Below are 26,884 nucleotides of genomic sequence, written 5' to 3'. Positions count from 1 at the left end.
ATCGACAAGACACGTGTCTTTGTCGACGACCAAAGAAGGATGTTCGTCGATGAAGTCAGTTAGTTCGTCAACGAATCCCCTCTAAGTCCTTTTGAAAATCCTTTTTCCTTTCTCCTTCTTTCTTTTCTCTTTTCCCTTTATTTATTTCTCATTTCTTTTATCCATTTTTTTTATTTTCTGGGTTCGAGTTACTACAAGGTAGGTCGCTATCCATCAATGCCATCGACAAGGACGAGCCAGGTCATCTGCTCCAGCCAATGAGGGGTGTCACATCCAAATAGTCTATAACACAGGCTGGCACAATCTTATAGTGTTGTCTCCGTAATAGCGTCACCATCTACAAGTAATCCTATAATGATGGTGACATACTGTAATGTTATTGTTGTCTCACCACAGTAAAAGTGAAATGTGTGCGTCTCAGACCTCCAGCGCTCCAGCAATGCACTGATTAAATGGTGGTCAAGCCGAATGTACCGAATCTGGTACCGTGGATAGAACCTTAGTCGTTGAATCCACAGAATGCTTCTATCATCAGCATGTCACTGTGTCTCTAATGTGCACGCACACCGACACCTTTTAAAGATGTCAGAATGATCCTCCTCACATGCCCTTTAAGAGGGATGAAGGACCCCTAATGTCAAGACGGAAGGATCAGTTTGACCAAAATTCATGCTTTAATATTAAATGAAATGGATATAAAAATCAAAGTAAAAACTAAAAATTTTGAAGGTGGTGGGGAGGCTGCAAGCGAAAGAAAGAAGAGAAAAGAAGCAAAAGTGAGAGGGAGATGGAAATGGAGGCATCACTAAGACTTAAGATACTAGTTTAGAGTGAGTAAGATGAAATGGATCGGTGAGATCACAATGAATCAAGTCAGGGGTCTCCTACATATACCATAAGGAAGGACCCTGTATAAATAGAGGGTTGGTTGGGAAGCCCCGCCGGCGGGGGGGGGGGGGGATGTGTGGAAAGGAAGGGAGTGGACGGGGTAAAGCTACGTAGCCATAATCGACTTTTCAAAAGTCAGTTCTGGTTACTTTTGCTTTTTAGCATAAATTTTTGTTCACAACCGACTTTTGGAAAATTAGTTCTATTACTTTTTACTATTTTTGTTGTTTTTTGTGCGATTTGTTTTTTATGCGCATACTGGCAGGTCAGTCGTTGTCTAGTTGGACATAAAATCGACTTTCTCTAAAAGTCGATTTTGTGTGTTTTTTTTTTAAATACTCGGCCGAATTTCCAAAAGTCAGTTGAGTTTATTTCTATAAATTTTGCCCCACCCATATATATATATATATATATATATATATATATATATATATATATATATATATATGCTTGTGTGTGTTTTTCTTAATATTTTTGTAAAAAAACTTGAAACTTAATTCTCAACATTAAAATATTCCGACCATAATTTTTCAGAACAGTTAAAAAATCATAATTTTTTAATTTTAATTTTTTAAAAAATAATTAAGAATCATCAACACAAATAAAAAAAAAATCAAAAAACGTAGAAAAATATATTTTCATAGAATTATATATATAAAAGATATCAAGACAAATCCCTTCTTCTATGTAGCGAAGACGGTAGTTCGGAGACTCGGACTCCGACCACCCTCCACACGGCCACTGTCAGAAACGGTCTGTCTCTCTCTCTGTCTCTCTCTCATGGCATTTTTATCGTCTTCCTCAAAGACCGGTCATAGTTATCTAAGGAAAAGAAGAAAATGGCCACTCTCTCCTTACAAAGCCAAATGGCACCAAATCTTTAGCCAACAACAAGCCATGTACGCTCTCAAGAAAGCTGCACGAAGTCCACAGCAAAATGAAGAAGACGGCGACGATGATTATGGAAATTCCGGCAAGCCCAATCTTCTCTCCACTCTCGCAGACTCCTTCAGCATCTACAACTGCGATCCCACCCCAAGCGCCTACCACTTTGTCATCAAAACCCTCACTAAAACCTCCCAGTTCCACCAGCTCCCTCAAATTCTTGATCGCCTCGAATTCGTCGAGAAATTCGAAACCCCAGAACGCATTTTCATCGACCTCATCGAAATCTATGGCGATGCTGGCAGAATTCAAGAAGCCTTTGATCTCTTCTTCAGAATCCCCAGCTTCAGGTGCGTCCCTTCCGTGCATTCTCTCAATGCTCTGCTGTCGATTCTCAGTGGAAACGGCGAATTTCGCGGACTTGTACCACATATCTTGTTGAAGAGTCGGCTTATGAACATTCGGATTGAGGAATCCACTTTTCGTATATTAATTGCCACTCTCTGTAGAATTAGAAGGCATAGTTTCGCAATTCAGTTATTAGGCTATATGTTAAGTTATGGGTACAGTTTAGATGTAAGAATTTGCTCTTTGATACTGTCATCGCTGTGTCAGCTCAAGGATTTATCTAGTGCAGAGGCTATGCGTTTCTTGGATCAAGCGAGGGCAATAGGGTTTATCCCTGGCAGGGTGGATTACTGCAATGTGATTAGGTCTTTGGTGAAGAAGGGGAGAGGTACGGATGCCTCGGATGTGTTGAATCAGATGAAAATAGATGGAATGAAGCCTGACATTGTTTGTTATACAATGGTTCTGAGTGGGATTATTGGAGAAGGGGAGCATCTGAAAGCAGAAGAGCTGTTCGATGAAATTCTTGTGTTGGGTTTGGTTCCTGATATTTACACCTACAATGTTTTTATTAATGGGCTTTGTAAGCAGAATAATGTGCAAGCAGCTTTTAAGATGCTTGGTTCAATGGAGGAGTTGGGGTGTAAACCTAATTTGATTACTTATAATATGTTATTAGAAGCATTGTGTGAAGTCGGGGAATTAAGTTGGGCAAGGAATCTAGTGAGGGAGATGGGGTTAAAGGGTGTACGGAAAAACTCACATACATATAGAATACTGGTTGGTGGTTTAGTCAGCAAAGGTGAAATTTTTGAAGCTTGTGCTTTTTTGGAGGAAATGTTGGATAAGTGTTGGGTTCCAAAGTCTTCCATGGTTGATGATATAATCTGTGGTTTGTGTGAAAATCATTTGGCTTGTAAAGCAATTGATTTGCTCGAAACAGTGGTTGGTAGAAATGCAGTTCCTGGGGCTAGGGCATGGGAATCACTCCTTGTTGACTCCACATTCCAACTGGCATCTGCAGAGACCTTGTTGACTAATTTGATAAACTCAATGCAAACTCTGCCAATTACATTGGCAGAACATTAACTTCTGCAGCAAATCTTGCTTACCGTTGCATATGATATTGATGACTAGACAACTGTATATTTGGTGCTATACTGGATATCACCTTGAACCTTCATCCTCACCCATTCCTTTCTCTCAAAATTTTGCTGGCCTGTAGTCCGTAGTATGTCATTTACATGTGGACAGTGAGGTGATAGATGGCTTGCCATAGTTTATACCTAATACAATGTTCAGTTTTCATGAAAAAACATCCATGTGATAATATTGTACAAAAAGACGTATTTTCACTTGGCATTGTGCTCTATAATTTCACACATCTTTTGTACTTTTTTGTTGAATTGTAAAATCATTTCTAGCATTCAAAGTCCAACATAGGGACCGTGCTATTCATATGGTGGTTATACTATTTATGTGGTGACTGCACTATTCATTTGGTGGTTGCACAAGTTTACAAAGATGACTGCACTATTCATTTGGTGGTTGTACTATTTAAATGGTGATTGTACTATTCATTTGACAGTTTTGAAAATGAGGCTTACAAAACCCATATAAATAGGGAGGTGGTGGTAAAAGAAGAAATCATCCCAAACATCTCCAACTCCAGCTTAAAAGAGAGAGAAATCAAGTACTCTCCTAAAAAATGTCCTTGTTGTAGCCTGTTGTTTCTAGTGAGAATTGTGTACTCCTAATTCAAGAGAGAGGTATCATTGTTCTCCTCTTGTAATTAGAGAGAAGTTGTATCATTATTTTTCATAGTGAATTTCTTCTACTCTTCTCCGTAATTTTTCCCTCGTTTATTTGAGGGTTTTCTACGTAAGTCTTGGTGTCAATTCCTATTTTCTTATTTCTTATTTTAGATGTGTAATACTGTTCCTACCCATTCAATTTCCTAACAGTGGTATCAGAGCTTTGGGTTACGGCCTTTAGGTTGGGGTTACTATTTACAATTACTATTTACACGTGTCACCGGATACTTTTATAGTATTGTGAACGTATACGAGATTTGTTCAAGTATACAGTTCTATTCATTTACGATACTGTTCACGTATACGATATTGATTATAGTGAAAAAGTGGGATCCGGTTTAGTGGATGAGCAGATTTTATCTACTACGATGGCAGTAAAGTACGAAATTGAGAAGTTCAATGGGGGTAATTTCTCCCTTTGGAAATTGAAGATGAAGGCGATCCTAAGAAAGGACAATTGCTTAGCGACAATTGGAGACAGACCAATAGGGATAACTAACGAAAAATGGAACGAGATGGACGACAATGTTGTGGCTAATCTTCATCTAGCATTAGCAGATTCGGTGTTATCAAACATTGCGGAGAAGAAGTTAGCAAAAGAAATTTGAGATGCGCTGACAAAACTTAATGAGATAAAGTCACTTCACAATAAGATCTTCTTAAAGAGGCGACTCTACACTCTTCGAATGAGTGAGTCCACATCGGTTACGAACCACATCAACAATCTTAATACGTTATTCTCTCAACTGACAACGTTAGGCCATAAGATTGAGCAAACCGAACGAGCGGAGCTTCTACTCCAAAGTCTGCTAGATTCGTATGATCAACTCATCATCAACATTACAAATAATATTTAGTCAGATAATCTAGTCTTCGATAATGTTGCAGCAGCTGTTATGGAAGAGGAATCCATGCACAAAAACAAGGAAGATAGATCGTCTAGCTCTCAACAAGTTGAGACGCTACCGATGACGAGAAGAAGATCAACTGAACGTGGCTTTAGTGGGAGTCACAATCATGGTAGATCAAAGTCAAGGAGTAAGAAGAATTTTAAATGCTACAAATAAGAAGAATTTTAAATGCTACAATTGTGGCAAAAGGGGGCACATCTTAAAGGATTGTTGGCATAAGAAGAAGAATGTAAGGAAAGCTCCCGAGGAGAACACTTCTCAAGGATGCGCTGCGAGTACCTCCAGTGATGGCGAAATCCTATACAGCGAAGCGGAAACTATCTTTAAAGGTGGTAAGAAACTCACTGATGTATGGATTATGGATTCGGGAGCAACCTGGCACATGGCCTCTCGCTGAGACTAGTTCCACTCTTATGAACCTGTTTCAAGAGGATCTGTATTCATGGATAATGATCATGCCTTAGAGATCGCTGGTGTCAGTAATATCAAAACTGAAGATGTACGATGGTACAATTTGCACTATTCAAGGGGTACGACATGTGAAGGACTTGAAGAAAAATTTACGGTCTCTTGGACAATTAGATGACCTCAGCTGTAAGACCCTTATTGAAAATAGGATCTTGAAGGTTGTCAAAGGCGCGCTAATATTGATGAAGGTAGAAAAGATCGTGGCAAATCTATACACACTGCTGGGAAATACTATACAATAGGGAAACGCATTAATTGCATCAACCTAGGAAGAATCGACGATAATATGGCATTGTAAACTTGGTCACATGTCTGAACGTGGTCTGAAGATTCTTTCAGAATGTAATCTTCTTTTTGGACTCAAATCAGTAAGTCAGCCTTCCTGTAACCACTGTGTTACAAGTAAGCAACATATATTAAAATTTGAAAGATCTACTACTAAAAGCAAACACATTCTAGACTTGATTCATTCTGATGTATGGGAATCACCAGTTTCATCCCTAGGAGGAGCACATTATTTTGTATGATTTATTGATGACTACTCCAGGAGATTATGGGTGTATCCAATCAAGAGGAAGTCAGATGTGTTTCTAGTGTTCAAAGAATTCAAAGCACAGGTGGAACTTGAATGTGGAAAAAGAATCAAGTGTTTAAGGACAGATTTTGGAGGAGAATATAAAGACGGTGATTTTATTTCATTTTGCAAAGCAAGAGGGTATTCAAAGACAGTTCACTGTTGTGCATACACCTCAATAAAATGGCGTAGTAGAGTGAATGAACAAAACCATATTGGAAAGGACCAGAGCTATGTTGAAGACTGCAGATCTAGCCAAGTCATTCTGGGCTGAAGCAGTCAAAATCGCTTGTTACGTGATAAATCGATCACCGTCAACAGCAACTGGTTTGAAAGCACCAATGGAGATGTGGATTGGTAAGTCAGCCTTGTATTCTTCTCTTCACATATTTGTATGTCCTGCATATGTAATGTATAATGCTCGGGAAAGAACTAAACATGACCCAAAGTCTAAGAAATGCATATTCTTGGGTTATACTGATGGAGTCAAGGGATATCGCCTGTGGGATCCCACGGCCTGCAAGGTCGTAGTCAACAGGGATGTAATATTTGCAGAAAATGAACTGCAAAATAAAAAAAACAACAGCACTTCGGAAACGACTACTGTTCAAATAGAAGAAAATAAAGATTTTTCTGAAGTCACACCAGAGCATGAGGAACAAAAACCAAATGAGGCTAATGATTCAGAAGTTCTACGTTCAGTACGTGAAACAAGGAAACTATCATGACACTCAGATTATGTCATTACAAGCAATACTGCATATTGTCTTCTAATAGAAGATGGAGAGCCATCAACTTTCCATGAGGCTATTAGTAGCACTGATGTTTCTTTGTGGATGACAGCAATGCAAGAAGAAATTGAAGCCTTGTACAGAAATAATACATGGAAACTTGTTCCATTACCACATGGACGTAAAGTCATTGGAAATAAATGGGTCTACAGGATCAAGCGAGATGACAACAATCAGGTGGAACGATATCGTGTAAGACTGGTAGTGAAAGGGTATGCTTAGAAAGAAGGTATTGATTTTAATGAGATATTTTCTCCAATTGTTAGACTTACTACTATCAGAACTATATTGGCTATGTGTGTTGTGTTTGATTTATTTTTAAAGCAGTTTGATATGAAAACTGCTTTCCTTCATGGAGAACTTGAAGAAGAGATTTACTTACTCCAACCAGAAGGTTTTGAAGAAAAAGAAAAAGAAAACTTGATTTGCAGGTTAACTAAATCTCTGTACAACTTAAAGCAGGCGCCAAGATGTTGGTACAAGAGATTTGATTCCTTCATAATTAGCCTCAAATACAACAGACTCAGTGCAGACCATTGTACGTACTACAAGAGATTTGGTAATAATGATTTTATTATTTTATTGTTGTATATAGATGATATGTTGGTTGTAGGCCCCAACAAAGAAAGGGTCCAAGAATTGAAGGCACAATTGACTAGGAAGTTTGATATGAAGGATTTGGGACCAACAAACAAGATTTTAGGGATGCAAATTAACCGAGACAGAAAAGACAAGAAGATTTGACTTTCTCAAAAGAATTATTTGAAGAAAGTCTTGCGACGCTTCAACATGCAAGATTGTAAGTCAATTTCTACCCCACTTCCTGTCAATTACAAATTATCCTCAAGTATGTCCTAGCAATGAAGCGGAGAGGATGGAATTGTCTCGAGTGTCGTATGCATCAGTAGTGGGAAGCCTAATGTACGCTATGGTTTGTAGAAGACCAAATATTGCTCAAGCAGTTGGTACAGTCAGTCAGTTCATGGCGAATCTTGGTAGAGAGCATTGGAATGCTGTGAAAAGGGTCCTAAGATACATCAAAGGGACCTCGGATGCTGCATTATGTTACGGAGGATCAGAATTCATTGTTAGGAAATATGTTGATTCAAATTTTGCAGGTAATCTTGACAAAAGAAAATTCACTACAGGTTATGTGTTTACTCTTGCAAGAGTAGCAATAAGCTGGGTATCAAAGTTGTAAACTGTTGTGGCATTGTCTATAACTGAAGTTAAATACATGGCAGCTACACAGGCTTGCAAGGAGGCAATATAGATTAAAAAACTATTGGAAGAACTCAGGCACAATCAAGAGAAAATTTCTCTATATTGTGATAGTCAGAGTGCCTTGCATATTGCAAGAAATTCGGCTTTTCATTCCAAGACAAAACACATCGGAGTACAATATCACTTCGTTCGAGAAGATGTAGAAGAAGAAAGTGTGGACATACAAAAGATTCACACCAAAGACAACCTAACAAATGTTATGACAAAACCAATCAACACTGACAAATTCATATAGTGTAGATCCTCTTATGGTCTAACAAAAACGTAAGTGGCATAGAACTGGCAAGACTAGAAATGATGAAAAAAAAAAAAGAGTTTGAAAATGACTTTAAGTGGGAGAATGTTAAATTATAAAGTCATTTCTATTATTCAAAGTCCAACATAGGAGTTGTACTATTCATATGGTGACTGTACTATTCATATGGTGGTTGTACTATTCATTTGACGGTTTTGAAAAGGAGTCTTACAAAACCCCTATAAATAAGGGAGTGGTGGTGAAGGAATAAATTATCCCAAGCATCTCCAACTCTAGCTTAAAAGAGAGAGAAATCAAGTACTCTTCTAAAAAGTGTCCTTGTTGTAGTCTGTTATTTCTAGTGAGATTTGTGTACTCCTAATTCAAGAGAGAGGTATCATTGTTCTCCTCTTTTAATTAGAGAGAAGTTGTATCATTATTTTTCATAATGAATTTCTTCTACTTTTACCCATAGTTTTTCACACATCTTTTATGCTTTTTCACTTAAAAAGTATCCAAGGCTTTGGTGCTATTTGTATGTTTTTGTAATTCATTCCACCATGTCTCTTTCTGTTAGTCTTTATTGATTTACTATTGTTCTATTTAAATTTGTCCTTCTCTTTTAACCTGTACATTTGATTCATATGCGCTTGTCAGATAATTGCCAACCAAGATAAGCATTTGTTGATGCCCTTCTCCAACTCGACTTTTATTTGTTATTTATTAGTATTATTATTATATAATGAAGCATGAATCACTAATTTTCAGATTAGCTCCCGAATGCAAGATATGCATTGCCTCTGTGTGTGTGTGTGTGTGTGTGTGTGTGTGTGATTAATATTCTGAAGCCTGAATTGTTCACTGCTCATTGTTCACTATGATGGGAACTTGTGTGCTCATGTTCAAACCAGTAGAGAAAAGGAAATAGGAGCTTGATTTTGTTTGATTACACAATTGGATGCTTAAGTTTAACCTGCAGGTTTGTGAAACTGCATTGAGAGAAATTTGTAGGTTCATGTTGAAACCTGAATTCCGGGGAAAGAGGAACTAGGATTCATTTAAGTTATTCAACCATGCCATGCCATGCCACGCCATTGGGATGCTTAAGGTCAACATTCAAGATAACGAGATCAACAAAATAATGAATAGACTTTTTTTGAATCTCTTTTTCTTCTTCAATGCATTGCTTCCCAAGCCTTTATCTCCATATTTTTCTATTCAAATTTGTACGCTCCAATGGCGGTTGGTAGGTGCATCATTGTACAATTGAGAATGATGTTGTCTTCTTAGAAAAAACGTTCTTACTTTTTCTAAAACATCTCTATCCCAAATTGATTGCTTTTAATAAATCTCCACGTACCCGTCTCTTGCCTTGTTTCCTGATGGTTTCTCATTAACTGCTTACACCCCCACTGCTCTGTGCATGGCTTCTTATGCTTGAGACAGCTAATCCCAAAGAGTCATTTTATTCATCATGGCATGTAACCATGGGCTCATGTGGCATGAGCAACAAGGAATGGAGTATGCACGGCTCATAGGCCCCTTTTCTCCTTTCTCTTACTGCCATGTGAACCCGTGATAGGCCCTTTTCTTCTCTCTCTTGCTGCACCAGAGCCCATACCAAAATCCCAAACCTTTAAAAACGAGAATTGCAGCAGATTGACAGCAATAGTAAAATTTAGTAATACCTTATGTAGCAGAAGCAAAGTTGGAAAGTCTTTGGGAGTATGGTCAAGTTTAACTGATTTTTTATCTTTGCTGGTCGATTGTTTGTATTGTTTGTAGATTAGGCTCCATTTAGGTATGTTTGGATTAAAAATTTTGATGGGAAAAAAGAAAAAAAAAAATAGGTAGGAAATTTATTTTTTATTATATTTTTTCTCCATATCAAATAACACTAAAATTAAAAAATTATTCTAATATAATTAAAAATTAAGAAAAATCTAATGTTAATGATGTTTTAAATTAAAATTTTATTCATTGATTTGGTATATTTTTTGTTTTCTTTCTTACTTTTCTTGACAACCAAACATAAAAAAGTGAATTCCTCCAAATTTTCCTTCATAAAAAAGGTGGACTCCTCATATTTTTCAAGTTCCAAACAGATTTTAAGGTGTGATGATTTTAACTTGCAGCAAGTTTTATATATATAATGCTAAGGTGAGTCTACCCATATGAGCAAACAACTATGGGGATGCAATCCTAAATCCATATCTTCACTGATAGAATTGAAGCATAACTTATATTCCAATTGTTGATTAGACAATGGGAACCAATCAAAGTAATCCTGGACATAAATTTATTTATTTGTCAATCAAATCCCACTCATGATTGGATGGGCTGGAGTTTGATGAGCACATAATATACAAATATTTATAGGGTTCGTAGGGGTTTAGGGATTTCCACCGATGGCATTAGGGCGTATGAAATACCAAAATCAGGAAATGAACCCATTCTATCTTATGCCTATATAACAAATTTACTGTGGTAGATTATTGTGCTGAGAATGACGAGTACTGGAAGTGGGCATGTTCTAAGTGCCACTCTGCTCAAAATTATAAGCAAAGACCATGTTTATTGGAGACTCGCATTGAATGGATGGACATGTCATTGCAACATCATCAGTTGCTGCTTTATCATTCTCAACTTGAGTTCAACTACTAATCAGATTTGGATAAAAATTAATATAAGATTATATTAGATTTTGTCTAAATCTATTCAAATTCAAATTTAAGATTTAAAATTTATGCTTTTAAACGCAATTTCAGGGTGAAAAAGAATGAGAGAAATAGTATGATGAATACATATAATTATAAAGTCTGATTCTATTTTATTTTTTCTTTTCCACTCTTACGTTTCAAATAAATTATTAATGAATTTTTTTCCCTATTTTCTTTGAGAACTCACTTATATTTTGGTCTAAATCTCATTAGAAAGAAAAGAGGAAAGCGAGATGGAAGAAGACATTTGCTTTTCTTTTGCCCCGGTTTGAACGAAGCTGACGGAACAGAAGGTGGATGTGCCAAAGATGAAATGCTTTTCCTTAAAGCAAAAGAATGTACGAGTGGGAAGTGAGAAAGGGATGGTACGTAGGTGAATGGTCATAAATTTTTGTATGTATGTGCTAGCAGCCTAACCCTTTCACTACGTGTTTCACTTAAAGATTGTTAGCCTCCTTTCTATCGGGCTGATGCTGTTCTAGCTAGAGACTACGTATTTTAACTTTGGTATACACATTAATATGTTTAGAGCACATGCATTTTGCTACTCTCTCTCTCTCTCTCTCTCTCTCTCTCATCAACCCCATCATACTGTCTTCATCCTTCCCCACATCACTTGGAATTCTCAACCAACTAAACCAATTAGAACAAAGAAAGTAGGAACTAGATAGATAAATAGATAGATAGCATGTGATCTACATTCCATCTCTCTTTTTTAAGTCTGCCCCAGTGATGCTCATCTAGGTATATCCATTTATTAATATATTCATATGTGGATATGCAATTTAAGAGCATCCCCAAAAGACGCATGCCTAAAATGAGCCTAAACCAAATCTATATATTTGCAAACAAATTTGCTGCATCCACGAGCCAAATGATGCAAAATAGTTAAATAAGTTTGAGGGTTGTGATATATATGATGGGAGGGACTCACTCAATCACTGGTTGTGATTAAAATTGAGTGAGGATTACACACGAATACACTTAATTGATTTCAATCTGAAAAAAAAAAAAAAAAAAATTACAGAGGAATTCTAAATACACAAACTCTCTTTTCACTAGTTATTCACCCTCTCTACACCACACATTACATTACACACTCACACATCTATTTATAGTAATTGCTAGAGCAGTATAATCAACAATGGTGGGCTGGTTGGTGAGGTTGGTGGCCTACTTTCCACTGCAATTTCAACAACAATGGACTAGGTTTGGTGGAGCTACCGTCGTCAAATTTTGCTACCACCATCAAGTTTAGTTTTAATCTTCAACATCCCCCCCTTAAACTTGTCTCTCCTGGCTTTATCATTCCAAGTATTGTCTTCAGTCTTACAAAAATATCATGCCTGAGTGGTTTCGTGAAAATGTCAGCAAACCAATCATACGTTCTACAAGATATCAACTTCACTTCTTTCTTCTTGACATGCTCCCTGATAAAATGATACCGAGTATCAATATGCTTGTTTCTTTCATGAAATACTGGATTCTTTGCAAATGCAATCGCTGATCGATTGTCGATGTAGACTTTTGTGGGGTTATTTTGAAGAATTCCCAGATACTTCAATACATTCCTGATCCATATACCATGACAAACAGTTGAGCTAACAACAACATACTCAGCTTCACATGATGATAGCGTTACGATAGGTTGCTTCTTTGATGACCATGTAAACACTGCATCTCCCATAAAGAATGTGAATCCAATCATGTTTTTTCTTTCATCAAGATCTCTTTCCCAATCGCTCTCTAAATAGCCAATAAGTTTGCAATCACCTATTGATGAATAAAATATACCATCAATGATGGTATCCTTGACATAGCGGAGTATCCTCTTCACTGCATTCAGGTGGGACTGGTCAGGAGTCTCCATATACCTGCCGACAAGTCCAAATCCATAAAATATGTCTGGTCTAGTGCACATCAAATACCTTAAGCATCCAAGTAGATTCTTGAAATATATGGGGTCAACATCTCCTTGCTCATTCTTTCTCAATTCCAATCCCGTTTCAATTGGAGTCGTCACAGGATTGCATTTTTCCATCCCAAACTTCTTTAGTACTTCTTTCGCATAGTGGCTCTGGGAGATTAAGATTCCCTTCTCGCTTTGCACGACTTCTATGCTAAGAAAATGAGTCATCTGACCAATATCCGTCATTTTGAACTCTTTGACCATGCTTCTCTTGAAAGTGGCAAACATTTCTGGATTGTTGCCGGTGAAAATTAGATCATCAACATATAGGCAAGCAATCAACATGCTTCTGTCTGTCTCCATCATGTATATCGCATGCTCGTAGGGAAACTTCTCAAATTCATTCTTCTGGAAATAGTCATCAATCATCATGTTCCACGCACGAGGTGTCTACTTCAAACCATAAAGTGCTTTGTTCAGTTTGTACACATTATCTTATTTGCCCTTCTTCACATATCCAGGTGGTTGATCAATATAGATCTCTTCTTGTAGAAAACTGTTCAAAAATGTTGATTTCACATCCATCTGGTAAATCTTTCATCCATTTTATGCTGATAGTGAAATTAGTAATCTAATGGTTTCAAGTCTGACAACCTGGGTAAAAATTTCTCCATAATCAATCCCTTCTTTCTGCATGTAGGCCTTGGCGACAAGTCTTGCTTTGTATCTTTGAACTTCTCCTTGAGCGTTCTTCTTGACCTTGTAGACTCATTTCACACCAATAGTTTTTCAACCCTTCAGGAGATTTGTAAACTCCCAAGTCTTGTTCTTCTCGATAAATTGAATCTCCTCATCCATCGCTTTTCTCCATTTGTCTTCTTCTTTAGCTTTCCCAAAGCTAACCGAGTCGCTAGTCAACAATAGACAATATAATGTAACATACTCTTCTATTGGTTCTGTAGTTTCATATAGGTCAACTAGATTACGAGCTCCTCTAGGCCTCATGTCTGAGATTTCACGCTTAATTGGTGATGGAGATTCATTCCTCTGTGGTGAACCGTGTGGAGGTGTCTGCAGCTCCAAAACTTGTGACTCGATAGCCACTTCTCTTATCTGTGTGGGTTCTTCTCCTTCAAGCATCAATTCCGTATTTTTGGAAGATTCAGTCTAGTCCCACTTTTAGGATTCATTTTCTTCAAAAATTATGTCCCAACTATGAATAACTTTCTTGTTAATGAGATTGTATAGTCGATATCCCACGGTACTGTTGTCATATCCAACAAGAATATATTTCTCTCCTTTATCTTCTAACTTTGTCTTTCTTGCTTCTAGGATCTTGACGTAGGATATGGAGCCAAACACTCTAAGATTACTCACACTGGGCTTGTGAGTACTCTAGGCTTCATAAGGCGTCTTTGTATCAAGACTCTTCGTAGGACACCGATTGAGTAGATAGACTGCACATGATACTGCTTCTGCCCAAAAACTCTTGGGGGCATTCTTGTCCTTTAACATGCTTCTGCCCATGTAAAGGACCGTGCGGTTCTTCCTCTCAGCTACACCATTCAATTGGGGAGTGTAGGTCAGTGTGAACTATTTTTGAATCCCTTGTTGCTTAAGGAATTCCAGGAAAGTTTCGTCCTTGTACTCTCCCCTTTGGTCTAATCAAAGTGACTTGATGCAACAGCCACTCTATCTCTCCACAAAAGTTTTGAACTCTTTGAACTTATTGAACACCTCTGACTTCCTTTTCAGGAAGTAGACCCAAGTCTTCCTGTTGTAATCGTCAATGAAGGTGAGGAAGTATCAGTTCTATCCATTTGAAAATGGCCTCAATGGACCACACACGTCTGTGTGTACTAGCAGGAGCGACATGATCGATCTCCAGTCGGGTTGCTTTCCAAAGTCGTTTCTTCGTTGCCTACTCAGAACACTGCTTTCATATATGACATTTGGGTGGTGGATGTTGGGTAAGTCTTTTACCATCTTCTTGTTTCCCAATTGTTTCAAACTTTCAAAGTTAAGATGTTCGTTCCTAAAATGTCATAGTCAGTCTTTGTCTTTGATGATAGCACTCAAACACCTTGACGTATCATGTGGAATGGTGAGCGGAAACATTCGATTCTTTGCCATTTGTACTCGAGTAATGAGCTTACCTCGAGCGTTTGTTAGCACCATCTGCTTATCTTTAAGGCCAATTCGGTAACCTTTCTCCACAAGCTATTCAAGACTCAATATACTAGTCTTCATGAATGGCACATAGTACACGTTGGAGATAAAAGCATGGTCTCCATCCTTCCTCTTGATTAGGACATTTTCCCTTCCTCGAACTGGGACTTTAGAGAGATCACCAAATGATATGTCTCCCTGAACTTTCTCATCAAGTTCAAAAAACATGTTCTTTCTTCCAATCATGTGATTGCTGGCTCTAGAGTCAAGATACTAAACATTTTGGTCCTAGTGGGTTGAATTGTGTGCTATCAGCATCAACGATTCTCCTTCGGCTTTCTTCTTTTCTGCAAAGTTAGCATTTTCATTTACTTCGTGATTTTGGGGATTACCTCTACACTCATTACTGTAGTGTCCGTACTTGTGGCAGTTGTAGCACTGAACGTTTATCTTGTCTACATTTAGGCAGTCATTATATGCCCCTCTTCTTCCTTGCCCTTTGCCTAGTGGGACCTAGTTCTATTGATTGCGTCCTTCTCTAGTGGGACCTATTCCGCTTCTGCCACCTTCTCTAGAGTCAAAATTTCCATAACTTCTTCCACGAGATCCTCGGCTTCGTCTTCTTCCATACTGTGAAGTCCCCCCTTTGTCGTATCTATCGGTAGTGAGAGACAACTTCGTTTGGAAGGCTTGCTCTAGTGCTTTATCATCACTTCTTCTGTTGACTTTCTGCTTATGGGCTTGGAGTGAGCCCACAAGTTCTTCTACGGACATGGTTTCCAAATCTTTTGTTTCTTCCATGGTCACAGCTATATAATCACATTTTAAATCCAAAGATTGCAAAATTTTCTCGAAAATTCTCTCATCGTTGAGAGTCTCTTCATTTCTTCTCAATTGATTTGATACAACCATAACTCGTGTATAGTAATCAGCAATAGATTCAGTAGATTTCATTCTTAAAGATTCGAAATCACCTCGCAATGTTTGAACATGAATCTTCTTTACTTTGTTTGCACCTTTGTGTGTTCGATAGAGAGAGTCCCAAACTTCTTTGGATGTCTTTGCGAAGGCGATGATTTTGAATGTCGCTTCATCAAAGCTTTGGTAGATTATGGACTTCACCTTGCAATCCTTCTTTTGATCGGCTCGCAAGATCGTTCTTTAAGTGTCAGACATAGTTGTTTCGGCTTCTTTTGATGGGCTTTTTCTGTCCCATCTTCAACAATGTTTCTCATTTGAATAGACCAATTGTCATAATTCTCCCATGTCAACTTTGGAATGACCGCTTGGGTAGTATCGTTCACCATCAGGTTTAATATATCAAAAAACAGAGTGATAAAGATTGATTTTAGCAAATCTAATGTCACCAATGTGTTCAAAAGGATGAAAACCCTTAGGAATTGGTTTTGGATTGTAAAGAACTGGTCAAAATGACACTGAACTGGACACAAAACATATCTGGACCGATTTGACTAGGCCGGTTTAACTTAACGGAAGTTAACAATGTTATAAATTACCGATATGGCCACGTGGTGGCTTCCGAGTGTGCTGCATGTTACGCCCCGAAACCCGCCAAGTGGGGCCCAGGTGCCACGTGTTCCAATCACCTGTATTTGATACCATAATTAACATGCACGCAACGGAACATAAATAAATAACCTCAAATAAATACCAGAGTTCTATATAACAACCCAAAAACGAATACTACAACATCCAGATATTCGTATCCACAACCATCATTTAAAACATAACCTAGTATAAATATATACCAGTATCTCACAATACCCAAAAAAAAAACCACCAAAAACAATCACAACCTAAGCCTTCAAACCCGGTCTCCAAAAGAACCTGAAAAATCGTTAATCCACTAGGGTGAGACACTTCTCAATAAGGGTGGAATAAATTATAATAGTGTGTGACAACTAAGTTTTAATATTTATATTTCAAAATAAACTGCTTCTCATATAACATCAACAACAATTGAGAAAATGTATCATTAATAACATCTCCGACATCTAATATCATACACACATCCAATATGCACAAGTACATAATTTTTATGCAGACGAAAGTTCCCAAAGATAGGGAAGATTACCCGCCCATACAAGTAGCTTCCCTCTGCTCTGGTACTAAAAACTACCTACCAGAGCACTCACCTTACTCAGTAAGCCCTCAGGTAAAGTATTACCTCGCCGCTAGTACACACATCTTTATTATTTTAAAGGCGAAGGTTTCCGAGGATCGGGATGTCTACCCGCCCATACAAGTAGCATCCCTTTGCATTGATACCAAAAAACTACCTAGTAGAGCACTCGCCTTTCTCAGCAAGCCCCCGGTGGTATGTTTACCTCGCCACATGCACACACATGCATTCACAATATGCTATACCATTATTTTTATGCTATAATTAAATTCACATGCACACAACACATCCACACAGGAATCATGCATCTTATACTTTATCTGTCAATGTCCCCAGTACGTGGCCCACACAGAGCAACTACGTACATGTCAGTACGTGGCCCACACAGGCACGTACGTACTTCTTATCTACATGTGGCCCACACAGGCACCACTACCCACACAGGGTACATAACATGGCCCACACAAGCGTCATTATCCACACAAGACATAACGTGGCCCACACAGGCACCACTACCCACATAGGGTACATAACATGGCCCACACAGGCGCCATTATCCACACAAGATATAATGTGACCCATACTGACACCACTCCAGCTTCCGCAACACGTGGCCCAAACAGACACCACTATTCACCAGTATCCAATCCCCATGACCTACCTGTCATACATCAGTAGAACAATCTCCTCGACCTGCCAATGTCCTACCCCATATAAATGACAATATGACAAGCTCCTCGACCTGCCAACGTCATATCATGATTTATATCTAGGCAATACAACAACCTTCTCATGCCAACGTTATATTGAGATGCATACGAATAACCAAACCAGTTAGTTCACACAGACGCATCAATGCATTACCACACAGGTATCCAACATATCCACATTCCCACACAGTAATCCAACAAATCAATACATTTCCATACATTAGTCAAACATAGCAATTCATTCATCATGTCATAATCATTCCAAACATCCCCACATGCAAACCCAAATACCACAATAATTCATATTCAATTTATTAGGAAAAACTGTTCCCATGTCACACGAATTTAATATCATATGCAATTATCACAAATATAAACTTTAAACAAAATCATCATTTTCTAGTACTTAGACGGTTCTAAAAATCATATAGATAAATAATAAATTTCATACACTTATAAATAATTGGTCCACCTAAATAAAATACTGATATAATTTTATTCCCCCTTACTTCATTCCCTGAATCACGCCTACAGGGCTCCCAAAATTATACCCGCAGCGCTCACCCGAGTCCTAATTCAATCAAATCAACAACAATAAAATATTATTTTAACATTTCCTAATTTACAATAATTAAATACCAATTAATTTCTAAATAACTCATTTATCCTAATTTTGGGCTATTTCTACAACGACCCCATGAGAAATCTGTTCCGTTAGACTTGTAGAGAATCATCCCTTAGATTCTCGTGATGGTGTTCAATCGTCAATTTGGCTTAAAATTTAAGAAAAATTAAGGTAAGAATGAGAATTTGTCTAACCTCAGGAGATATGTCCACGTTACTCTTATACGATAAATCCACTTCGGTAGATATGTCGGTGGCAAAGAATGGGGTTCGATGGTATTCTCAGATTTTCAATTGGGCGAGGATCCGCCATGAAATTGTAGAGAGAATAGGAGTGGAGAATGTGAGTTGAGAGAATTTTTTTTTTTTTTTTTCTCTTTCTTTCTTTCCCTGCTGTTCTGCACGTGAATCTTTTTTTTTTCTTCTTTCTTCTCCTCTTCCTGCTTCTCCAGAAACTTAGCCTTTAAGTTTTTTTCTTTTTTTTCTTTCCTTTATCCATACTTTAAACTTTTATATATACTTATATATACTTACTTATATATACTTATATATATATACTTACATATATACTTATATATATATATATATATATATATATATATATATATATATATATATCCAAAATCCTTAAATTTCTTAATTTAATTAATTTTCTTAATAATAATTAATTAATTAATAATAATAAATTTTTTAATTATTATTTTTTGGGTCGTTACATTTTTCCCTCCTTAAAAGAATTTTGTCCTCGAAATTCGCTAATAAATTATAGAATAACAAATCAATTTAACATTTAAATCCTCAATTAAAACATCAAACAACCAGTTTATCCCCAAATCAACCTAACCCTCAAGTTCTAATTCTGAGTTCCAGTCTCTCTACTCAGAAACATCACCGTCAACGGATTTACCGTGGTTTTCTGAAACTGGTCAGATTCAGAAACTCACAGAAGTCCATCAAGGGATTTCTGCCTCTAAGCTACGAAACAAAACTCAAAATCTCCTATCAACATCCTAATCTACTAATTCCTATCCTTATCCTTATTCATACCTATACTCTAGTATTAATCAATCCTAACGTCTGCAAAATCTATAACCTAATGCTTTGATACGACAATGTGACGCCCCGAAACCCGCCAAGTGGAGCCCGGGTGCCACGTGTTCCAATCACCTGTATCTGATACCATAATTAACATGCACGCAACAGAACATAAATAAATAACCTCAAATAAATATCAAAGTTCTATATAACAACTCAAAAACGAATACTACAACATCTAGATATCCGTATCCACAACCATCATTTAAAACATAACCTAGTATAAATATATACCAGTATCTCACAATACCCCAAAAAGAAACCACCAAAAACAATCCCAGCCTAGGCCTTCAAATTCGGTCTCCAAAAGAACCTGAAAAATCGTTAATCCACTAGGGTGAGACACTTCTCAGTAAGGGTGGAATAAATTATAACAGTATGTGACAACTGAGTTTTAATATTTATATTTCAAAATAAACTGTTTTTCATATAACATCAACAACAACTGAGAAAATGTAACCATTAATAACATCCCCGACATCTAATATCATACACACATCCAATATGCATAAGTACATAATTTTTATGCAAGCGAAAGTCCCCAAGTATAGGGAAGATTACCCGCCCATACAAGTAGCTTCCCTCTACTCTGGTACTAAAAACTACCTACCAGAGCACTCACCTTATTTAGTAAGCCCTCAAGTGAAGTATTACCTCGCCGTGAGTACACACATCTTTATTATTTTAAAGGCGAAGGTTTCCGAGGATCGGGATGTCTACCCACCCATACAAGTAGCATCCCTTTGCACTGATACCAAAAAACTACCTAACAGAGCACTCGTCTTTCTCAGCAAGCCCCCAGTGGTATGTTTATCTCGCCGCATGCACACACATGCATTCACAATATGCTATACCATTAATTTATGCTATAATTAAATTCACATGCGCACAACATATCCACACAGGAATCATGCATCTCATACTTCATCTTCCAATGTTCTCAATACGTGGTCCACACAGAGCAACTATGTACATGTCAGTACGTGGCCCACACAGGCACCTATGTACTTCTTATCTACACGTGACCCACACAGGCACCACTACCCACACATGGTACATAACATGGCCCACACAGGCGCTATTATCCACACAGGATATAACGTGGCCCACACAGGCACCACTACCCACTACATAACATGGCCCACACAAGCGCCATTATCCACATAGGATATAATGTGGCCCACATAGGCACCACTCCAGCTTCCGCAGCACGTGGCCCACACAGGCACCACTATTCACCAGTATCCAATCCCCATTACCTACCTATCATACATCAGTAGAACAACCTCCTCGACCTGCCAATGTCCTACCCTATATAAATGACAATATGGCAAGCTCCTCGACCTGCCAACGTCATATCATGATTTATATATAGGCAATATAACAACCTCCTCATACCAATGTTATATTAAGATGCATACGAATAACCAAACCAGTTAGTTCACACAGACGCATCAATGCATTACCACACAGGTATCCAACATATCCACATTCACACACAGTAATCCAACAGATCAATACATTTCCACACATGAGTCAAACATAGCAATTCATTCATCATGTCATAATCATTCCAAACATCTTCACATGTAAACTCAAATACCACAGTAATTCATATTCAATTTATTAGGAAAAATTGTTCCCATGTCACACGAATTTAATATCATATGCAATTATCCCAAATATAAACTTTAAAAAAAATCATCATTTTCTAATACTTAGACGGTTCTAAAAATCATATAGATAAATAATAAATTTCATACATTTGTAAATAACCGGTTCACCTTAATAAAATACTGATATAATTTTATTCATTTTTTCCTGATTCCCTAAATCAAGCCTGCAGGGCTCCCAAAATTATACCTACAGCGCTCACCCGAGCCCTCATTCAATCAAATCAACTCTAATAAAATATTATTTTAACATTTCCTAATTTACAACAATTAAATACCAATTAATTTTTAAATAACTCATTTATCCTAATTTTGGGCTATTTCTACAACGACCCCACGAGAAATCCATTCTGCTAGACTTGTGGAGAATCATCCCTAAATTCTCTTGGTGATGTTCGATCATCAATTTGGTTTAAAATTTAAGAAAAATTGAGATAAAAATGAGAATTTGCCTAACCCTAGTAGATATGTCCACGTTACTCTTATGACAAATCAACTTCAGTAGATATGTCGGTGGCGGGAAATGGAGTTCAGTAGTATTCTCAGATTTTCAATTGGGCGAGGATTCACCGTGAAATCGTAGAGAGAAGAGGAGTGGAGAACGTGAGTTAAGTCTTTCTTTCTTTCCCTGCTGTTCTGCCCGTGAATCTTTTTTTTTCTTCTTTCTTCTCCTCTTCCTGCTTCTCCAGAAACTTAACCTTTAAGTTTTTTTTTTTCCCTTTATCCATACTTTAAACTTTTATATATACTTATGTATAATTATATATATATATATATATATATATATATATATATATCCAAAATCCTCAAATTTCTTAATTTAATTAATTTTATTAATAGTAATTAATAATAATAATTATTATTATTATTATTTTTTAATTATTTTTTTTTTTGGGTCGTTACACCGCATATAGGCGAGTGGGCTTGGGTTGGTCAACCAAGTCGGGTTGTGCTCGTGGAGCCAATTCCGGGTTGCTGGTTGCTGCTGGGTCGCAAATCGGGTGTCCGAGTCTCCGGGTTGGGTCTCACCAGCCGGGCGAAGAAGACGCTTGCGGGCGAGTGTGGAGTGTGACGTCGGCGGTCAGTGTCCCCGCCGGCGCATGTGGAGGACGCTGTTTCATTTGTTGGCACGTGAAAGCGCGTGTAGGGTCTTCTGGATTCAGTTTAAAGCGTAGTTTTCACCTTTGGAATCGCCTCGACGCGAATTGCATAATGGTATGCTCAATTTTTTATTTCTAGCAACTTCAAATCTAGGAAAAAAAATCGAATTTCGCCTCTATTGACGAATTTCAGCGAACCTGGACACTCTGATACCACTGATGGGTGGAGGGGACTCACTCAATCACTGGTTGTAATTAAAACTCAGTGAGAATTGCACTCAAGTACACTCATTTGATTTCAATATGAAAAAAAAATATTACAGAGGAATTCTAAATAGGCAAACTCTCTTCTCACTGGTTATTCACCCTGTCTACACCACACATTACATACATTACACACACACACACACATGTATTTATAGTAATTGTTAGAACAGTATAATCAACAATGGTGGGCTGATTGGTGAAGTTAGTGGCCTACTCTCCACTACAATTTCAACAACAGTGGGCTGGAATTGGTGGAGCTGTCGCCGTCAAATTTTGCTGTCACCGTCAAGTTTAGTTTTAATCTTCAATATAAGGTTACTAATCTTGTGTTTGGGAACACAAAATTTGAATTTTATATTTTTAATTTATGAAAAAAATGAACAAAACATAATGTAAATTTATGTAGAACTTTTTTTCAAATTTATATCCCTAATGTTTCCAAACATTACTTATGCTGATGGAAGCATACTAGATAGAGTAAATGGAGTTCACTATTACCTTTAGAGCTTCATCACATCTAAAGGCACATTAATTAAATAATTAATTAATTGAAAATTAAGAAGGCAGTGTCTTGCTTTAAAAATTTACCTAAGAATCGCTTTTTTCTAATTGGAACAAAAGTGATGCGTAAATGTATAAAGGAGTGGGGAAATTAGCAAGCATGGAATTAGTTGTCGGTACGTCCACCGGACATGCGCCCATCTATTTATTATTCCAGGCTAAAACCTACCTATACCTAGCAAGCTAATTAAATTAAATGCATGGGATTTTCTAATTAAAAAACATATATATATATATATATATATGCATTTATTTATTAACTAGTACGATATTAATATTCAGATTAATTAAAATTCACGCATGCTTAATAATAATAATAATAATAATACTGTTTCTCTTATTTTATTTCACATAACTAATACATTTTATTTTTATAAAATAAAGAATACTTTATTTGTAAAATGGCTGCAGATTAATTTAAAATAAGTTCTCCTATGAAATCATTTTATTTTTTAAAAATAAATAGATGTATTCATAAAACTACATTAAAAATAAACAAATAAAGTACCGACAAATGTGAAAAGGACTGTATAATAATTAAGAATTGAAAGGCAAAAAATGTGGGGATGAAAATGCGATAGAGAACTTTATAAAAACCAATCAAAGCTTGACACGTATATAAATAATTAAATCATGTGATGCCCATACTTGTTCTTGGTCCCCAGGTTGGTCTTAATTTGACCAGTTGAATTTAGTGACGTGTGTTTTCTTATTTTAAGTAAGAAAAAATTAGAACCTACGCAAGTGTGAACACTGCTTCAAGTTTAATTCACGTCTTAATTTTCTTTGTTTTCGTACTAAAGCAAATCCAGCTGCTGTCCCAATTAACTTAAATTACTTGTCAGTTGGCACCTACCGAACCCCACAAGCCCTTCCCTTATAATAATAATAAAGATAATTAATTAACTAATGAAAAAGAACAAAAGATCACTTACTTTAATTCATATGAACTTACATTTGTCAAGATCTAATCTCTTTTTGCAACTTTGCTAGCAGGTGATTAATTACCTAGCTCATTAATTTCTAGCTATTAGCTTGCTTATTATGAGAGAGAGAGAGAGAGAGAGAGAGAGAGAGAGAGAGAGAGAGAGAGAGATGGCCATGGGTAAAGGGTAGGTTAAGTATTTCACCAGCACTGCAAGAAAAAAAGAAAAATCAAAAAGAAAGAAAGAGAAATGAAGAAAGTGGAAGTTGAACATCATCAAAAAACTCTATATAGGGGGGACTGTACATACAGTAGTAATTGATTAATCAATTAATTAATCAGTACACATGTTAATCGAAGAATTTTCCATGGTCAAGTCTAAGGATAGATGACTGGATCATCTCATATTTGTAATTTTGTTAAATAAAATTCTCCGTCGGCCCTCTCAGAGTCAAACAGTCAATCTTGTCTCCGGCGGCATTGTTGAAATTTGATCAATTCCGCTGACGCCCTGGCTCCGCCGCTACTGTCTTGTAATCTCCATTGTCCTCCCTAGCTACCCACTCAGCCATTACCCCTTTATTAATTTGCCATTATATATGATATCATACATATACCTGCACAGTCAATTTCTCCACATATACATATATACATACATGTCATATGAATTCATGAGTTTCTATTAATATATATATATATATATATATATATAAAGAGAGAGAGAGAGAGAGAGAGAGAGAGAGAGAGAGAGAGAGAGACTATGGATCGACCATCACGATATTTTTAATTAAATTTCACTACAAATAAGAATTAAAGAAATCATTAATATTGTCGATGGAGTAGTACTGATCACCTCGATCTATAAGGCTCTAATTGAAGCTTGCATGCTTGGAGCTTTGGCGATTTTGAATATGGAGATGGGAGATATATATATATATATATATGTATATATATATATATGAGAAATTAAGTGGGTACTTTTTGATGACCTTGGCAGTGGGAAATGCAAATTAAAGAAAGAACTAACTGGCTATTGTTGTAATAATTAATTGAGGTAATTAATTAATAAGAGTGGGGATGATGATCGTGAAGACAGACATCATGAATATCTAATTAACTTCAGTCAATTGAAGCTACAACTAGCTCCTGCTGCTGCAGCCATTCTGATAATGGAGTTAATTAGTAATGCATATGGCATGGCCAGTAATAAATTTCTCCATCATACTCAACACCCATCCTGCTTCTCTATCTACCCAAATTAAGCCAGCTATCTCAGAGAGAGAGAGAGAGAGAGAGAGAGAGAGAGAGAGAGGGGTTTGGGAGCACTAACCTTTTGGAGCATAGGGGTTTGGGCGATTTGAATATGGATATATGAGAAATTAACAAAGTACTGGGTACTTCTTTCTTCTGGCAGTCCTATTTTTCTCGGCAGTGCTGGAAGTAGCTAGCCAGGAAATCTCTTTAGGGTAGACGCATATGCATAAATTAGAAGAGGTAAGAGTGGCCACGATGGCGAAGACGGGCACATGAATAACCAACTCCACTTAAATCAAGTAATTAAATCTCTTTCTATATATATATATATATATATATATGTATGCACGTATATATATATATATATATATATATATATATAGCTGGCAGCAGCAGCAGCAGCAACAGCAGGAAGAGCATAATTGGAGTTAGTAATGCACGTGCCCTGCTTCTCCATCATGCTCAACACCCACCGTCAGTTCCCACAGCTATTGCCTCCCCTCCTCTACCCGGCTTCATCTCTGTCAACGTGCCCCATATGAATTGAATTAAGATAGATAGCTCTGTGACTGTAAGGAGGAGAGAGAGAGAGAGAGAGAGAGAGAGAGAGAGAGAGAGAGGGGGGGAAAGGGTGAGGGTGGTAGATAGATAGCTATAATGGGGGAGATTAGAACACCCAGTTGCACTTAGCTGCAGCTTTGTCCATCCATTTATAACAAAAGTGGGAATTGAAGTGAAGGGTGCTTGTGGGCTGTGGGCCTCCTCATTGTAAAGTCTTAGGTGGGTGTGGACCCTCCTTCCTCTGCAAACCCAACACAACAGGTCCCTATATATATATATATATATATATACACTCTTTAAGCTAAGTCATGTACATAGATATACATATACATATATATATATATATATATATATATATATATAAAAATAGTTTTCATAAATGAAAAAGGTTCTTTAAAGCACAAAACTTGGATGATAATTAGTTTTACCAACAACCTAATCATAATATCGTTACAATCTCTTTCTTCATTGCATTATAAAAGGTTTGACAATTAAAATTTAAATTATTTTAAAAAATTTCTAGTATGAACATACATAGATGTTCAATCGACACTAAACAATAATTGGTAAAAAAATTATAAAATATAGTGGGTGTTTATAGCTTAGAATGCACATGAATGTTTAATTTTGAAAAATTATATTGTTTTTTTATTTCTATGTTTTTCAAAAACTTATATATAAAATTCTAAGCGTTTTCAAATTTTCAAATTTTATATAGAGAACGTGAAAATTCTTGAAAAGTAGAGTAGTATTTTTAAGTATTTAAAAAGTAAAATAAAAATAAAAATACTCTTTTGCATTTATTTAAAAGCAAGATAATGGTTTTAATATTTAGAAAAAGAGGACCGTGAACAATGCGACCTTAATTCAAACTAATCTATATCAACTTATAAATTGGCTTAATATTTCATCATTCATATATTGAATGCATTTGTATGTGTATTATTATATTTTACATTAGAGGCATGTCATGTA

The 26,884-nt window shown here is 36.8% G+C and overlaps 1 protein-coding gene and 2 long non-coding RNA genes across 3 annotated transcripts; 2 read left to right on the top strand and 1 right to left on the bottom strand.

Annotated features, from left to right (window-relative positions):
• Nucleotides 1-1,568: 1,568 nt before the first annotated feature.
• On the top strand, nucleotides 1,569-11,451 carry LOC131160529 (uncharacterized). The gene is made up of 2 exons (XR_009138082.1): nucleotides 1,569-1,641; nucleotides 11,132-11,451. It is a non-coding gene; the product is annotated as an uncharacterized LOC131160529 (long non-coding RNA).
• Nucleotides 1,578-3,578, top strand: LOC131160528 (pentatricopeptide repeat-containing protein At2g38420, mitochondrial). The gene has a single exon (XM_058116314.1). It carries the CDS (start codon nucleotides 1,669-1,671, stop codon nucleotides 3,208-3,210), a length of 1,542 nt encoding a protein of 513 aa, XP_057972297.1. The 5' UTR covers nucleotides 1,578-1,668; the 3' UTR covers nucleotides 3,211-3,578.
• A 12,905-nt stretch (nucleotides 11,452-24,356) lies between the features above and the next one.
• Nucleotides 24,357-26,033, bottom strand: LOC131160197 (uncharacterized). Its single transcript, XR_009137958.1, has 2 exons — nucleotides 25,425-26,033; nucleotides 24,357-24,711 (listed from the first exon to the last, which is right to left on the bottom strand). It is a non-coding gene; the product is annotated as an uncharacterized LOC131160197 (long non-coding RNA).
• Between the last annotated feature and the right edge of the window lie 851 nt (nucleotides 26,034-26,884).

Source organism: Malania oleifera, chromosome 7 (genome assembly GCF_029873635.1).
Source record: "Malania oleifera isolate guangnan ecotype guangnan chromosome 7, ASM2987363v1, whole genome shotgun sequence".
Lineage (NCBI taxonomy): Eukaryota > Viridiplantae > Streptophyta > Magnoliopsida > Santalales > Ximeniaceae > Malania > Malania oleifera.
Note: the sequence above shows the minus strand (reverse complement) of the source record. Positions and strands in the feature narration are given on the sequence as shown.

Bases quoted from the DNA above. Each gene is read 5' to 3' on its own strand.
- LOC131160528 (XM_058116314.1), top strand. From the start codon at position 1,669: ATGGCATTTTTATCGTCTTCCTCAAAGACCGGTCATAGTTATCTAAGG.